Source organism: Pan paniscus, chromosome 5 (genome assembly GCF_029289425.2).
Source record: "Pan paniscus chromosome 5, NHGRI_mPanPan1-v2.0_pri, whole genome shotgun sequence".
Taxonomy (NCBI): Eukaryota; Metazoa; Chordata; class Mammalia; order Primates; family Hominidae; genus Pan; species Pan paniscus.
This window is the reverse complement of record NC_073254.2, coordinates 166,422,441-166,439,566: the sequence shown is the minus strand read 5'-3', so window position 1 is coordinate 166,439,566 and position 17,126 is coordinate 166,422,441. Positions and strand designations below refer to the sequence as shown.

Below are 17,126 nucleotides of genomic sequence, written 5' to 3'. Positions count from 1 at the left end.
GTTTTGTTTGCCTGTGTCTGAAGACACATATTTCTTTAAGTAAGGAAACCTGCCCCTGCTTTTCCCATGGGTGATTTATGTTGCCCTCACTTAAAATGTCCCACTTCAGTAGTTTATGTCTTACCTGCAGTTCTTCTTCAGAGGACGCTGTCTTCCATACCCAGCACTGATCTCTGGCTGGGATCAATGGACTCTGCAGGAAAGGGGGACCTGCTGCCCATGGGCCAGCTCTTTCTGATGCCAAAAGGAGAGCTTGCTTTTCATGATGAAAGCATGTGTTGTTCCAGCTGGCAGAGTTAGAATTAGTAGGTGGAAATATAGAGCTCTGGATCCCATAAGGATCTTGGAATAAATCTTCAGGGAATTGAGCTGGGGAAACTATATGGTATTATAACATTCATTTTCTATAATACTTTATCAACAAATCTCTATTAAATATGTGCTTTGCCCTGAACTCAGAAATCAGAAAGAAAAATTGATCCCAAGCAAAAAGGAACTATGTCCATCATTCTTCCCTGGGCTCTGGAGAGGAACATGAATTCACAGGCTCTATATTGGATGAAAATGACGATTGAAGCCCTGCTGGGCTACTTACTAGCTGAGAAATTTGAGGTGGGTTAGTTCAGTTATCTAAAGTTTCTATATGACAGCAGTAATGGAAAGATTAAATGAGAATGAATTCAAATAACCTAGCACACAGTGGCTGGCACACAGCAGGTTATAAAACTGTTGTTTCCCTTCTCTTTGATTCCCTCACAGGGCATTCTCTGTAGAAATCACGGGGCAGTTACTCATACATCATTTACAGCATCTGGACCCTAATCCTTGCCTCTCCAAATGCCTTCCTTATGGTCCAAGTAAAGCTTCTGGACTCTCTCCAGATGGAGTCCTTTGTGACCTATCATGACATTTGGATATGTCTGTGGACTACGTATCTTAAACATTTTTTTTTTCTTCTCTATCACTTTTCTTCATTTTTTTTCTTTCCTGTTTTTGTTTCTCATTCTCTCTCCTATAACTTTTCCTCTTGAGACACAAAGCTCTCATTTCATGATTTATTATTGCATCTTCTAGGCACACTGAAGAAACCTCTGGTGTCCCAGCCCCTGTGTGTGGTTCTTTAACATTAGTCTTCCTGTATGGAGCTTGCTCCTGCCATCAAAATGCATGACAATCTCATCGTGTGGTCCTTGTACCATCATATTCTCTTTTCAAGTGATACTTGGGAAATGCCCTACTTTGCAGGAATCTCATAGCAGAAAATGTGAATAACAGAGACTCCTTTGTTTGGGGAACCAATGAGGTGTCAGTTGAAATGTAGAGGAATAGAACTTAGGGTGAGCAGAAGAGTAGCAGTAAGGTTGGAAACGAGGCCCCCCTAAAGTGTGAACCATGGAAAGAAAAGCCTTGTAGGGCATGAATGAAACAAAGCTGGGAACATTGGATGCCTTTGCCCCCAGAGCTCCACTAGAATGCCAGGAGTTTGCTCAGCCTCACACCCTCATCAAAAAGACGAATGACAATATCTGCCAAGGGCACTGCAAATTTTAATTTTGGAGTTCATTTAAAACTGTTACAACATGAGGTACCACTTCTTCATGGTCAAATTGTACTTCTCACCTACTTGATCTGTAGATCTTGTGTGGCATTCTCCAGCTTTCACCCAGAAGACATGTTCTGAGTCAAATCAAAACCTTGGAATTGTTTCTTCCACTGGTCTATTTCTATTATTATAACTCTCACAGACTATAGAGAAAGAACATACACATTTAATAAATAGAAAATATTTATTATACAGCATCGTCAAGATTATTTGACAAAAGGCAGTAACAAGCCAAAGGAAAACACATTTACAAGAAGCTGAACAACTTGTATCAGAACATACATCAAGGTGAAGAGTTTCGGCCCTCTTGGTATAGGGTATGTATGTGTACATCTCCAATTTTGAACAATGATGACATAAGGACTAATACTCTATTTATTCAGGAGACCCCATAATCAGGATAATAGTAGGCATTCAGAGTAATAAAGTGATCACAGTTGAATGAACGTGTTCACCAAAAGTCTTAGATCAACCTGATATCATCTTACACTTGAATATAAGTTGTTTCCTTATCTATCCTAATTTTTTAAAAATCTGAATGCACAAGCCCTGTGATATTAGGGATGTATATTAGTGGCATTAAGAGTAAAAAATAAACATGATTCACCAATAAAGATATCATATGCTTTCCCTCATGAATTTGTCAATTACTAAAAACCCATCTATTAATCACTGGAGCCATTGATTTTCCGCTCTCTGCTTTCTTACAATGAAAACATGGAACCAAAGTCCACATCTCAGTCATGAGATCTTTTCAATAAAGGTGTTTTAAAATAATTTTTAAAGGAAATGCAGTTCATTCTTGGTGTGGAACTGACTAAACTTGGCAATAGAATATGATGAAATATAAGTAATACAAGCCTCCAACATTGGAATGGATGTTAAATTCTGAACAAATGATGCAATGGATATTTAAAGATTCTAAGATGATTTTTGGCTGAGAAATCAGCAGCTTCAATATGAAGGAAGCATATTAAAATATGACTGAACATAAGGCATAAACAAAGATATTTAAGGGGGGTAGAATTCATTCCACAAATAATAGGAGAAATCAAAACAGCAAGAAAAATCCTTTTATTGGTGGTAAAAAGGGATTGTAAAGATGGAGTAAGTGGATTACATGTCCATGGATATTACACAACAGCAAATAGCAGAAATAAAAAGTTATGACAGCCAAGACACAGGAATAAAAGTCCATGAACATAAAAATTAAAAGAAGGCAAAATGTGATTGATAAAGATTTTACAAATTATTAGCTGAGTTAGATGTTACTGTATGTTAGACACTCAAGTAGCTGTGGAAAATCTTTTAAAAAATGATATAACCTGGAATAATCTAAATGCTTTATTCAATCTTATGTGTTAATAATGTGTGCAAGCTTATAAAATGTACCTTTTATTTTCACTCTCAGTTTTTGTGCACTTTTAATATAACAAATTTTCAAACCACTTCATTAATAACATATCTCCACATCAGAAAATATCTGAAAAATAAGTTCCATCTTAGAAGAAAAATGTCCATCCAAGCTGCATATGAAAACATTGAGCCATAGTATTCAAACCTTCAAAGAGCTTCTGTAGATATTGATGACAATGATGTATAAAACATTATTGGAACATAAAAAATATATATAGTATATTCAAAAGACAATTTCTAATTGCAGTTAAATTGACTACTAGGTTGACATTGACAGGTCAATTTGACATTACATTGCACAAATTTTACGATCGCACATATACAAGGACACAGGAACACATTCACTCGCTAGTTACAAGGACTTCAGTGACAATAGGATAGAATTATTTGTCATTTAAACCAGTAATAGTTGCTATGAGTACACCATTAGATTCAAAGATGGATTTGTTTCTCTAATACGTAGGAGAAATAATGGCACCAAATTGTACATATACGCATCTTAGAAGTTCAACTTGTAGGTATTATTTGCTACAGTAAGTGGAAGGTAACAATTTTGTCACATGGTTTGTTCTTTAACTGAAGGTCAATGGAAAGCCTGCTTGGCACAAACACAAGTCAATCTACAAAAGGGTTTCTGCCACTCTCGTAACAATCTCTTGTTCCGGCCTTTTCCCCAAATCGCCAATAAGTGAATATGGAACATGAGAAGCTGATCATGTGTTTTTTTTTTCAAAGTCTCATGCTGATGGATTGTTCTATTTCTAGCTCCTTCCTCCTGTAGCACGCCTGATGAAGCACTTTTTGGTGATAATTTTGCTCTTATTCCTGTTTTCCTAAATAAAGGGAATCCGCAGAGCAGCAGGGGGTCCATGCACCTTTCTTCAAGTGCAATCTCAAAGCTGGCACTGGATGGGTTGCGGTGGATGAAGAGAGACCCCTGTGCCGCTCCATTCCTGAGTCTCCTGAAGATGAGGAGTCTGTCAGCCCAGCGGGGAGAAGGGCTTCTGAGCAAGGAGCTGCTGTCCCATCATCCCATCATCCGTTTGGGATGGGTCTGGCCTGGGCCCTTCCCTTCCCCGCACCTGCTCTGTCTGGCTCCACCAGCTCACTCCGAATGCCATCAGGTGAACTCATGATCCGACTGGCATGTCCACGTGGGCTGTTCCTTGGCAAGTATGGCCCAGTGTGTGTGGGCATATATATATCTATGCACAATTGTGCAAAAGAGGACATTATGTTTGTGATGTCACTATTTGATTTGTGATAAAAGTTACATACCATATGGAATTGTGCTTTGTCAGAATTCCCTTTCTTCCCAGAGAAGGCTTCGAGTAATTCAAGAATCCGAATCCTGGCCTGGAACATTTTTTGCTTGGTGTCCTTCCCTCTCTTCCTACTTAAGGCAGCAGCAGCAGTAGCGGCAGCAGCAGCAGCGGTCTCCTGTCCTCCCGACGAGGCCCCCCACTCCCAGGCTTTTCCTCCCAGCTGTTCGCACATCTCTGGAGGTGTGGGAGATCTCTGGCTTGTCTTGCTTTTCTATGTGGACCCTTCCCCCTTACAGGGTGGAAGAGCTTTGCTTGTAGTCCCGCAGAATGACAGAGGCGTAGGATACGTTGGGAGGGGTGCAGAGCACCGACTCGGACACGGGGGAGCTGGGCACCGAGCTGCCCGAGGCCACCGAGTCGCGGAAAGGCGACGGAGGCGTCAGCGCAGGCGAATCATCCGGGGTCAGTTTGCTGGCCGCCTGCAGGTCCTCCTCCTCCTCTTCCAGTTCGTCTTCTTCCGTGTTCCCTTCCCGCTCGTGCTCATACACGTACTCCTGGAGGAGCTTAAACCTCTCGCTGTCGTCGTCGTCGTCCGCGGGCGGGGAGACCGGCTCCTCCCCGAAGGTGCTCAGCTGCAGCGGCAGCATCTGCAGGTGCTGCGGAGGTGGCGGGGGCGGGTACAGGGACCGCAGCCCGTTCCCGGGACCCCCGGGGCCTGCCAGCACCGCGTGAAAATCCGGGATCGCGGTACTGAAGTTGCTGACCACTCCCTGGAGCTGGTCCATCAGCGATTTCTGCTGTGGAGGGGGTTGCTGCTGCTGCTGGAGAGGAGGGGGCAAGCCCTTGGGGAGGGCTGGTTCGGCCAGGAAGAGGGGGGTCTCCTCTGCGGTCAGGTGGGGCGGCAGAGGCGGAGTGGTCGCCGCGCTTGGCACGCGCCTGTGCACCACCATGGAAGGGCTACCAGGCGGGCTAAAGCGAATCGGCTGGGCATCCTCCTCCTCCTCTACGTTGTAAAGGGTCTTGGTGCTGGTATCTGAAAAGGTCAGGCTCTTGCCAGAGCCTTGGTAACTTTTAGTGAGGGGCTTGATGACGGCTGTTTGGTTGCAGGCCGTCTCATTGGTCTTCACGTGCACAGAGAGGCGGTGCCACATATGCTGTCCCTTGGGCACCTGTCCTCCACCTGGTTCAGACCATGACACAGACTTGCCATTAGAACTATGAATAAAATAGAGATGGATTTATTTGCAGATAGATCATGCACACAGGATAAAATACATAGAAAACATATGCAAACCTAGCTCAGTGTGATTTAACTGCTGTCTCTGCTGTAGGCCTTTGCTCCAGCACCCCATACCTCCTCTTACAAAAAGAACACCAAAAGCTGAAGGAAATATTGACCCTGAGAAAAGCTGTTGAGGAGAAAAGCCAGTCTGTTGTAGAAATAGCTATTTTCATTTAGGTCTAAGATTTCACAAACCTCTCTTTTTTCTCCGTTGCGCTCTCTCCCTCTCCCTCTGTCTCTCTCTGACACACACACACACACACACACACACACACACACACTTTTGAAAAACTCCCAACTGATGGAGGAAAACTTAAAAAAAAAATCTTAGTTACACATGGACAACCAAAATAATGGCCATTGTCCTTGGGACAAATTAGGACCCACATACAAAGCTACTCTCGTTGTGTTGTGGGATTATAAAATAGATCCTCTCAGTTCCCCATTCTCATATGCAAGGATTTCCCATGACCAGGGTGGCGTGATCACACAGGGTACCTATAAGGAACATAAAAAAGCAGATGACAGAAAAACTCAGACTCATGGTCAATTTATGAGCTTCATAGCTTTTGATTTTTTTTAAACATTTCAATGCATTATTTCTCACACATACAGTGGATCACAATTCACACAAAGGCCCTGACTCACAGACGCTAGTTTGGGATTTTCACACTAGGAACATTGAAATAGCTGTATTTGAAAAGCAATAGAATGAGGAAGCCAGGAAAAATACAAATGCCCACATCCTGCTTTAGGATAGTTGGATGCAAATAAGAGAAAATTATGATTGAGACAAAGCAGCAGTTACTGAGACAAAAACCTCTACTCATTGAGCCTTGGTGAAGAAGAGTCTTAGGGTGCCAGGAGCATCCCAGCCTTATCAACTCCCATCTTCATGGCACCCACAGAAAACCAGCCATATGGAATTTCTCCCTGAATAAGAAAATAAGAAGATGTACTGTGGCCTACACCCCAAATTCTGTTCTGTCTATTGTAATAACTCTGATCTCACTTCTGGACTCAGCTTCTTTTCTGTATAACTTTAAGCAGATGTTGGTACCTTACCATAGCCTTCTATTAATAACAACGGTGGAATCCTTAAATCAGGAAATAATTGTTTCTTTTCTTTTTTTTAGAAGTTTGCTTTTTCTCTGTACTCAGTAAAATGACAGAGAAAGTAGCATAATAGTAACACATTTATGACATTAAAAGGAATATAAAAATGGACATTTTTTTCTTTAAGTGGAGGTGTGAAGTAGACTAATCCATATTCTAGTTTTTGTTTGGAAAAAATGTAGGAAATGATCAGTAGTTTAAATAATGGTTTATTTCATCATCTTGAGAATACAAGAACGAATACTTCAAAAATTATATGTGAGCATCATTTATGATGAAGGTAATATTTTGACATTTCATATTTTATAATCTTGAAAAGTAAAGTGAGCCAGATAAGTACAGATGAGTGTAAATGTCTGATATTGATTATAGAAAATTCTGGATATAAAGGCTCTAAAATAGATAAAACAGTTAAAGTTTTGACCTGATTATTTGAGAAATAGGTAGTTCCTCCATATATCTGATACCCTACACTGCATTTTTAATTGTCTAAGACAAAGCTCATCTCTGTTATGTCAAAGTTAATATTTCTTTCAAATATATGCCTTACACATTATCTGAGACTGTGGAAGTGCTTGTAAAGTTTTTAAAAATTGTCTTATTGACTTCCACACTATCTTGTTGGAATAGCTGACTCTTTTCTGAGGTAAACAAACTAAAGAACAGGTCAGTGGTGTCCCTGGCAAGAACAGGTAGTCAACCAGCTAGCCAGAATCACCACCAGAATCCACAGTTGCTCTTCTGAGCTTAAAACTGTAGGTAAACTCATCTTCCACTTAATCTTTTTCAACTGCCCCATCGTCTACCACTATACACACTTTGTTTCTTTTTATGCATTCAATATGCCTCTTCTAGAAAGGCAAATATAAAACTTATTTGCCTCTTACCCTCCTTAAGTATGCCTTACTATATATAGCATCCAACTCAATAATTTGCATCATTTTAAATTGCAATGAAAAAAATGTTTCCTTCCCCATCTTCCCACTTCTTCATAGGCATTAGGAAATGCCTTTTTAATGTTCACCAGGAAAATGCTTAAACAAAATGTTATCCTGTACCTATTTAGTTGTGTGTGTGTGTGTTAAAACAACCACAACAACAACAACAAACAGGTCCCTTGAGAAATAATCTGCCTCTAATTCAACCAGCAGGCTTAGCTGTTCCAATGACACATTGCCTTAGTTTCCACACATAATAGCAAAAAGGTACCTTGTTTCCTGAAAGCCCTAATGTGATCCACTTCACCCACTCATTCACATGGGCTGTTTTCCTCATTGTCCACAGGTTCTATGTGGGCCTCTTTTTAAATGAAAAGCACCCATAAGTTAACAGTATTATTAATCATGTTGCAGACAGATATAATCATAATTTAGTTCTGTTTTAATTAAATCCAATTTTTATTGTTGAGATGGGACATTTTCACTATGGCCTTCAAAACTGGTAACTTTCGTTCCCCTCAGTCTTGCTCTAGATTTGCTGTAAAGTACTTTTAATTAGGAAACAGATCTCACACCTCAGGGCATTTATCAGATTAAGAAAATTAGTGTAATCTTTTTTTCAAGGATAAAATAAACTGCTTTTTAAAAATCAAACATAGTAGAAGGAATGTATCATCTCACAGACATTGCAGCACTGAGTACAAACTTTGGTTCTTCAAGATGAGTCATTTCTTACCTGTGGTCCATAGATAATCTGAAAGGTCCATGCATCTATACCTGCATTAAGCATTGTTTTTAAACTGAATAAATATTATGTATTTGTAGACAATGCACTGCTGTTTTTAAATGTATGTAGATGCTGTTATGATAAAGTGTGTTATTCAATACATGTGTAACTAAACTCTGGGAAGCTTTTGTTTTGTTCTGTATTCAAATGGTCGTGAAGAGAGGTACATTTAGTAGTAATAGATTCAGGTGAAGGCTTAAGAACTGTTTTGGTGAGAAAAGAGAGTATCTTATTTGAGAAGGCAGGGAACCCACTACTGTGATATTAAGAAGAGAAAAATATGTAAAATCAAATCCATTTATATCAAGAAAGAATAAATACATTATAAAAATGCAATATTATCCTGCAATATGACATTTATTTAATCCCAGATAACTTTAATCGTTTCTGCTTCTGCCACCAGCTTCTTCCTTCTATTGTTTAATTTTATTTGGCCTCCTAATCTTAGGAAAAGCAATCTGGTTTAGAACACACCACATAATTGTTACAAAGCACCTGAACCTTTTGCTCCGACTTCAAAAGACAGACCTGAGGCCTAAATCAATCTTATATTTGAAGATCAAATGCAGAGGCATTTAGAATAAATATCTCAGGTGGCTCAATTGGAGGAAAACACTGTTAGGCCTACAGGATGTATAGGATAATGTATAGTTACTGTGTGGACAGCTAGGCAGGCCTGAAGTTGCAGTTCCAGCAACAACAGGTTCGGGATCTTGCTTTGGTTTTTCTTTCATTAGTTAACTATCGCAATCCCCCAAACAGAAAACCCAATATTTACGGCACTTTAGAGAATAGTTGAGAGTGGGTGGTGTAAATAGATTAGTGTATCTTTGGCATTCAGTGATCCTGTCTGTTTTATTTGTTTCAGTAAGTACTAGTTACATCTGCAGAGTACACTGTTCTCTGATCCAGAGAGGTTTAAAATGGGAATAACAGTGGGTGGGTGTTTGAGATCATCAGGAGGGAAGCCTCCTGCACAAGCTGCCTGAAGGGGAAGCTTACACAACACCTGTCTCTCTTATGTCCAAATCAAGTCTTTGCCTCTAGGCTTAATAGCTTCACAACAGATACAAGGACAGTTTCCAGAAAGCCCACAGATAATGCAAGACCTTCGCGTAAGAAAGAGAGGCTCACTCCTGGGAACCTGAGGAGGGTAGCACTTGTTTTCTCTGAAAGTGAAAATGGAAACGGAAAACGCCATTGAGTCCCAGCAAGGAGGGAATTGGCTCACCAAGAAAAAAGACTAAAAGGCACAGGCTTCGGGACAGTTCTGCTCTGGCTCCCGCAGCTACAGCTAGAACATGAGGCCTGTCAAGGAAGGGGAGGTTCTGACCCCACCAAGACTTTCCCAAAGGAATGCTGGAAATACAGCTGTCCAGATATTTCAACTTCACATTCGTCAGCCCTCTGGTACCCTAGTGCAGCTTGAGAAGTAGGTCTTGTAGAATCTCAGGCCTAGGAACTATTTGACACCAGTTGTATCAGACTTCTGTTTTCCCAGGCAACCTCGAGTTTGTCATCAATACAAAGGACTCCCACTGACTCCAGCTCCACTTCTTGAAAGCCTTCCAGAAAAATCTGCATATTTAGAATGTATTCTCAAACTTGGGGGCCAATCTGAACATAATTACAATTTCTCGCCTTTTTGACTCACCACTGGCTGTAAGGTAAAGAATTTCTGAGGTGTTTTTTAAGACAAATGCTTTCTAATTATATGAGAACTTGGTAGTTTCTGTTGATATGACATCTTAAATGGCATTGTGAATCTTAGCCTTTTCCCCTTTAATTCTACCTTCATCATAAGCTAGTCAGAGAGTCATTGGCTTGCTAAAATTAGAGAATATAACAAAGTCTAAATATGCAGTTCTTCTTTTAGGATCTTTAGATCAATTACATCCTACATCCTCAAGTTATATGACACCAGATAAAAGACAATACAAAGAAAATCAGTTTGCCTTTATTAAGTAAGACCTGTGCTTTCTTCATCTGATCAATAAAGAAAAAGACATTCAGAAATAAAATTACCTAATCAAATTCAGTAAAGTATGGAAGGCACCATAAAGTTTGTCTGGGTAGAGGCTCCACTCTCCTGAGAACATTACCCAATTTATTTCATATTAAAGAATAGAATTCTCATGGATACTAAAATTTTTCCAAGTACAGTTTGAATGGTCTTTAGTTCAACCTAATCATGATTACTGGCTGATCTAAGAAATTCTCCTACCAAAGTCTATTTAAGACAACATGTTGGTACCATGGCGTTGCTTTAGCAGAGGTATAACAAATATGATTATATTTCTTCAGGAAGTATAGATGAACTTAAATTATGCTCCCTTTAAAGGAACTTCAGGTCAAACATTATTATTTCTTCTATACTTTGTGCTACCAGAAACAATCTCTTAATAGTAAGAGATTTTTATGCTCCTCGGCTCTACCTGGAGTTCTCATAATTCACCCTGAGAAATGGGAAAACTGGTAAATTTTCCAATTTGCCAATTTCCCAACAAAGAAATGCAACTGCCATATTTCCTGCAACTGGAAAATTCACCAATTTTCTAATTGCAATAAAAATTACAGTTGCATTGCTCTGTTGGGATTATTTCTCAGGAGTAGGATAGATCTAGACAGACCATAATGGTCCAGTAGGCAGCTTTATTTCCGTCATCACTAATCTCTTTGCCTTGCCTATTCACAAAAACAGTGGGAACTGAAGGTCACAGAAGAACATATCTTTAAAAAAAAAATTTAACAGGAACAACCATGGCTAAAAATATCCAGTCTTAGTTTAGTGTATGGTGCACAGATTTAAACCTACTTATCTCTTCCTAATCCTTTATGGTCTGAAGAAGGAAAGTTTGAATAGATCCTATTCTGAAAGTTCTTAACGGCCAATCTGTTAGCTTTGCTGACTGGTACTTTATTTTTTGTCACCCACCAGGGATGTACCACATTCAGCTTTTACTTTTGCTTTTAGGCACTCACCTTTTAGTTACAAAATGTCAGTCAACTCTCCTCTCTCTCTGGCCCTGCTGTCAGGACAAGACAAGCACATCTACCCATTCCCATCAATCCTTTTTGACAGGCAGCCAGCAGCTCTCACAATTAGAATCTCCTTGCTGTGTCCTTGGTTAGACTCACCCCATGATACAAGAAACACTCAGTGCCTTCTGAGCTTGGGAGAATTACAGAGAATTCATCCAGCCACAGTAGAGTGGCTCTGACCTAGATGCGCAGACACCTCTCAGTTACTACCTGGAACACCAGCAGGACTACCATATTTGTTCCTCTAAGAATCAATATGATTTGGTGGAGACCACACTCTTTCTATTTGGGTTTGTATGAGGAATAGCAGAAAGGCAGACAACAGACTTCCCATTGCACTCCACTGAGTGAAGGGAAGAGATGTTATGGCCCTATTCACCAGCCTCCATGGCCAGGTTCAGTAGCAGACATTTGAACAAATTGGGCTCTTCTCATCTGAAGAGCTATTCAAGCCACAGACACCTCATCAGTGGACTCCCTCCTGCTGCAGGAATGTGTACCTTTGACTCTCCAAGGAGTTTGAAGGGCTGTAAAGGAACAGCTGAAAATGACCACAGACTCCGTGCACAACGAACTGAACATGGTCTATGTTCTTTTGTTAACTTAAAAAGACACTGTCAAGAGCTAAAGGTCAAAAATGGGACCAAACATGCATCATTTTTATCAGACGAGGAAATCTGATAAAAATCACTCATAATGTTAGGAAAATGACTACTTTTCCTTTTTGTAAAGTGTACTTTTTGTGGGACTCACAAAACTTTTGTTTTGTGCTCCCCAGGGTGTGGGAGGCACCCAGCAGAGGCTCATGTTGGCACCCACACCCGCAAACTGACATGATAGAACTCTTCCATAAATTCAAGCTATGGCTTTTACTTTAGTGCAGACAGCATCATTTCAAACATTTGTGCAACCGCAAAAAGGCAAAAAAAGAAAAGAAAAGAAAGAGCTCTGTTTGCCAAGGAGAAGCTGACAAATTTCTGAAGGGGGAAAATTCACTTTCGGGCTTGTGAGTGGGAGTCACAAACAAAAGTGAGTCTCCAGAATCAGAAAAAAAAATAGTGCATCAAAACATAAAAAAGCAAAAAGCCTAAATGAACAACTTGACAGTGTCCTTTTAAGAACGATGGACAATCAATTTAAGGCAGTCGTGCAAACCATGGCACGTAAATGAATTCTTCATTCTGATGGCATGCACCACATCTGTTTCCATGTTAGAAAGTGGAAAAACCCAGGAGAGAGAAAGCAAGGGGCAAAACACTAGATTTTCCATGCAGCTTCTCTTACACATTCACTGCAGTGTGGGGGTTTTCAAAGCTGCACATGTGCCGACGGACATTGGCTGGTGGGCGAGAATTCTGGCTGCCTCTTCCTGAAGATTGAAAAGAAAAAGACACCCAGTGAGCGAGGGGGTTATACATGTGTACAGATATGGCAAGTCCACCACTCAGGCAGTGCCTGGCCCTGAGCCTTGCTCTGTATTGCCTCCACCTCCGTTTGCTCTATGGTCCTTGCTCTGCCTGGCTGTTTCTCATTGCCAGGCTATTTCTTAAAACCATGTCAGTGGGGTGCATCTCTTTCCAAGTGGCAGATGCTTTTTTTGCTCTGTGTGTGTGTGTGTGTGTGTGTCTATCCCAGGTTTGCTCTTTCCCTCCACTGTTGACACCCTTCTTTATCCCTTGTGGCAGTGGACTTCATCTCTACTTATATTGATGTAGGCTGATTCTTCCCACCCTCTACTCCTCTTAAAGGAAGTGCATGAGTTTATGTCTGACACTGTGACTTTTAATTGCACTGTTAATTTTCCTGCATATTATGGCATAATGAATGCATTGCTGTCACTTCATATATTTATCTCTTGGTATTCACAAGACAGAAAGTGTCCAGTGGTAGACAGAGAGGGAGCAGCAAGAGACCCACCTGTTGAGATTGGAAGAATCTGCACACGGGAAGAATATCATCTCATTCCCTAGCTGGATGTCTCCTTATACAGCACCTAGGATAGTCTGGCTTCTGTGCCCCTTTGGCAGATGGAGAAGAGAACTAGCTAGACATGACAAGGCTGATGGGCAGCCATGGGTAGTTGGCCTTTCCATCATTTGTTGGAATAAGGATAAGTGCATTTCCCATGAGTCAGCTAGCACTGCAGAAGGTGATGGGATAAAGCTGTCTGGCTGTCATGCCACATAAGCGGGCTGCCTGTCATAGAAAAAAATTTCAGGTACAAGATGCTTAGGGTGAACTATCAGCACATGCTACAGGTGGTATGGGTGAGGCTGGTTCAACTGGGGAGAAATCTCTCATGTCAGGGGACTCTGCCATGATGCAGTTCTCTACAGGGCTCCTCAAACTCATCAATGTTCTCTACGAGTAAACATCTGACCCTCTACCCAGAAGATCCTGGTGACAACTGTCCAGGGTAACCTGGAAGAGGACCAAAATGGCTCCTGGCAAATCAAAGACCTTTTCCTTCTCTTCTATCTCTTTTTCCCATCAAAGTAGACAGACGAGTGAAAACTCGGAAGAAAGAGGAGGAAGAGGTATTGCAGGAGGAGACCATGCCCCTTCCCATTCCAAGTCTCTCAGGCTGAGGCCTGACAGGTGCTGGGAAGAAGAGCTGTGAGTTTTAAATTTTAAACAAGAATACTCTGGAACGGATGTTCACTACCTGAAACCAAGGGATTTGAACTGAATGTATAAGGCAGGAAAAGATTTTCCATAGCACATTGAATGTAACAGAGAAAAAACAAAGTTAATCCATATGTACAATTCCATCAAGTTTGGACCATTCATGAAATCATTTAAAGGTGCGTGATCTACCCAGAGTAATTTGAAATCCTCATCAAAAAATAAGAATTTGAGACACCTTGGTGTAACTTCATTATTACTGCAATAATCCATTCATTTAATAAAATTAGAAAAACAGACACTGTTTGCTATCAAACTTATCAAGGTAATATGCCCCTGACATTCAAGATGCCTACTCGAAATCAAAAGATCATTAAAACAATGTAAATGTTAGCAAGGAGATGATCAGGAATAAAGGTATGTCTGAATATATAAATGTAGTGGGAAGTAATATGTAAAATGATATTCAAGCAACTTTATTTCTCATGAAAGAAGATAGAAAATACACTCAAAGCATTAGGCTTTGCCTTGTTTGCATGTTCTTGAGCCTCTAATTAACTCTACTTTTGAGGAATGTCTGTATGTGGCCTATTCAATTGGCACTGGGAACTGGGGCCCTGGCAGGACCAGCTTCATGGGCCTGGAACCAGAACAGACAGACAAACACAATCTCTGCCTCCGAAGAGCCCTGCACTTGATATTTAGTGCTCTGTAATCATCCTCTTGAAATTCATAAAAATGTTATCTTTTAATTTGTGTTTTGCAAGTGATGGTCAATGGGGAAATAGAGCATGCACTGGGAGATTGGAGCCTCAGTTTACACATGGCCCACATCTTGCAGCCTCCCTGCCTTTCTGGACAGGCTTTGGGATTTTCGGACTCTTGTCCCCTGGGTCCCAGCCCTGTCCAGCCTCCCACTACCTGCCCCTGTCTAGAAATCACTACCACTTTCCACCATTGACAAGGGGTTGGGCACAAGTCCCGACAAGATCAGGGTCTGATGTATGTGCCCTGTACTATCTCAAGGCAATGAATGGCAGTGGCTGTCTCCTCCCTGGACCGGAAGTGCCACTGCATTTTTGGTAGGCAACACGCAATGGCAAGCCTCTTGCACATCCTTTATCCAGATACCTTAGGTGTCTCTGCACTGTTATTGCAATACCCTTGGGAGTCACCTGTCTAATGTGGGCTGAGGCAAAGGGGACGTGAGAAAGAGAGGTAACTGGTTCAACTTCCCTATGACCTCTGCCCACTGACTGGCCGGAGGGGAACCTGGCAGCCTGTGGGCTGAGCATGTGCAGTCACAAAATGGGGATGGCCGTGTCTGGTGGGACTTCATTTGCCCCACACAAGGGAACACAGCACTAAATGAAAAATACAAAACACCATGACAGATCAAGAGAAGCTGTGGCTTTATAATGTAGTACCTTTAACACTTTACCTCTGCTTTTTGAATCAGGAGCTCCGTGTTTTCATTTTGCACTGGGCCCTGCAAATAATGCAGCTGGTCCTGCCTGCTGGGGATGTCTAATGATAAAAACAAGGGGCGGGGGGATGCCTTGACAACTTAGCAACTCGGTGTACTGACCTTAGCAGAGTCGCACAGTGTGGTGCACCCGGGCAGCATCTGTACTTCTGTGTCTCCCGGGAATTGGACAGGAAGCTCTGTGGCCTCTGTGACTTGCATTCCCTCTTAAAACCTACTCCTGCAGTTAGGGGACAGTTCTGCGGTTCCTTTGGGGCTTTCCGGCATATTGACAGCCAAGCTTCACACAGTAACTCAGTAATCCCAAAGACACCCTAATTAACTACTGATGGAGAGATTTGAAAAAAAAAAAAATAGAGCATCTCCTTTATGATCCCTTTTGTTTGGTCTCTGACTTTCACTTTGCATTGAAGTGAAACATAAATGACCCTGCATACAGACCTTGCTTTTATGAAAGGAGTGTTTTATTAAAGGTTACAGGACAAGCCATGTAAAATCTGAGGCCAGAGTGGCCATTTTATCAACTGCATAAAAACTGAGAGAAAGAGGTTGACTTCAGGGTATTTTTAGCAATTGTAAAACCACATATTCAACCAACCACAGATTCAGCAAGCCAGAGTAAAAGCTTGGAGGGAAAATGTAGCATATGGGGGCTTGTCAAATATAAGTCCCAAATCTGTGCTTGAATCTTTTGGCAGAAGTTGTGGATTTAAAGAAACCCCAGAAGTAGTTTAGTTAGAAAGAGTCCTCTTCAATTTCTTCTTAAAGTGCAAAGGTCTCTCTCTCTTCTTTTCCCTTCTCTCCTTCCTTCTTCTTTCCCTCCTTCCTTCCTTTCTTTCCCTCCCTCCCTCCCCTCCCTTTCCCTCTCCTCCCTTTCCCTCTCCCTCTCCTCTCCTCCTCTTCCCATTCCTTTTTCCTTTCCTTTCTTCCTTTTGTAAAGTCACTGCTTGTCATACACTGATGGATTCTGCATAACTTTACCCATATATTTCCATTGTCCAAATAGTCTTCCTTGATATAACAGCCTATCTCTCTTTGAGAGATACTTAACTCAGTATGACTTTGCTTTAATATTTTATTTACATCAGGTCACCCATTCTTCACTTTCTATGTAAAGATTTATTTTTTAAATGAAGTTAGAATTTGTTACAAATAAATTTTACTCAGTATGATGTTAGCAATGAGATCTCTGGACATTGAATCAGGAGGCCTGGCACTTTCCAATTGTATGACCACTTCTTTCAGACTCAATTTTTTCATCCATAAAGAAGGATTGTTGAAAAAGTATGTGTGAAAATGCTTTCAAATAGCAAAATGCTATTCCAGCCTAATCCATAAGCCATTGCTATTAATACCCTTATTTTGAAGGATGGAAAAATAAAGACACAGACAAAAGACTCAGACATTTAAAATATCAGTGTGTATTTAGCTTAGACTTATTTCACAGGATCTCAAACTTCCCTTCACTTTACTCGTTGACTTCAGCCACTTTCCTTACTCAAGAATGTCAATAACTTCCAGTAGAAAATAAATTAAACTTTATTTTCTCTCTCTTCCAGACTTTTT

The 17,126-nt window shown here is 40.9% G+C and overlaps 1 protein-coding gene across 7 annotated transcripts in view; it reads right to left on the bottom strand.

The window, feature by feature from the left end:
• Positions 1-1,768: 1,768 nt before the first annotated feature.
• GRM1 (glutamate metabotropic receptor 1) overlaps positions 1,769-17,126 on the bottom strand; it is a 411,958-nt gene continuing 396,600 nt past the window's right edge. For 4 of the 7 annotated variants that reach the window (XM_034963039.3, XM_034963040.3, XM_003811530.6 and 1 more), the window contains one exon: positions 1,769-5,499. In XM_034963039.3, coding sequence (XP_034818930.1) covers positions 4,575-5,499 — 925 coding nt within the window. In that variant the 3' untranslated portion in view covers positions 1,769-4,574. Of the gene's footprint in view, positions 5,500-12,733; positions 12,819-17,126 lie in introns of all 7 variants that reach the window. The other 3 variants (XM_034963043.3, XM_055114194.2, XM_034963042.4) reach the window with 3 other exon arrangements.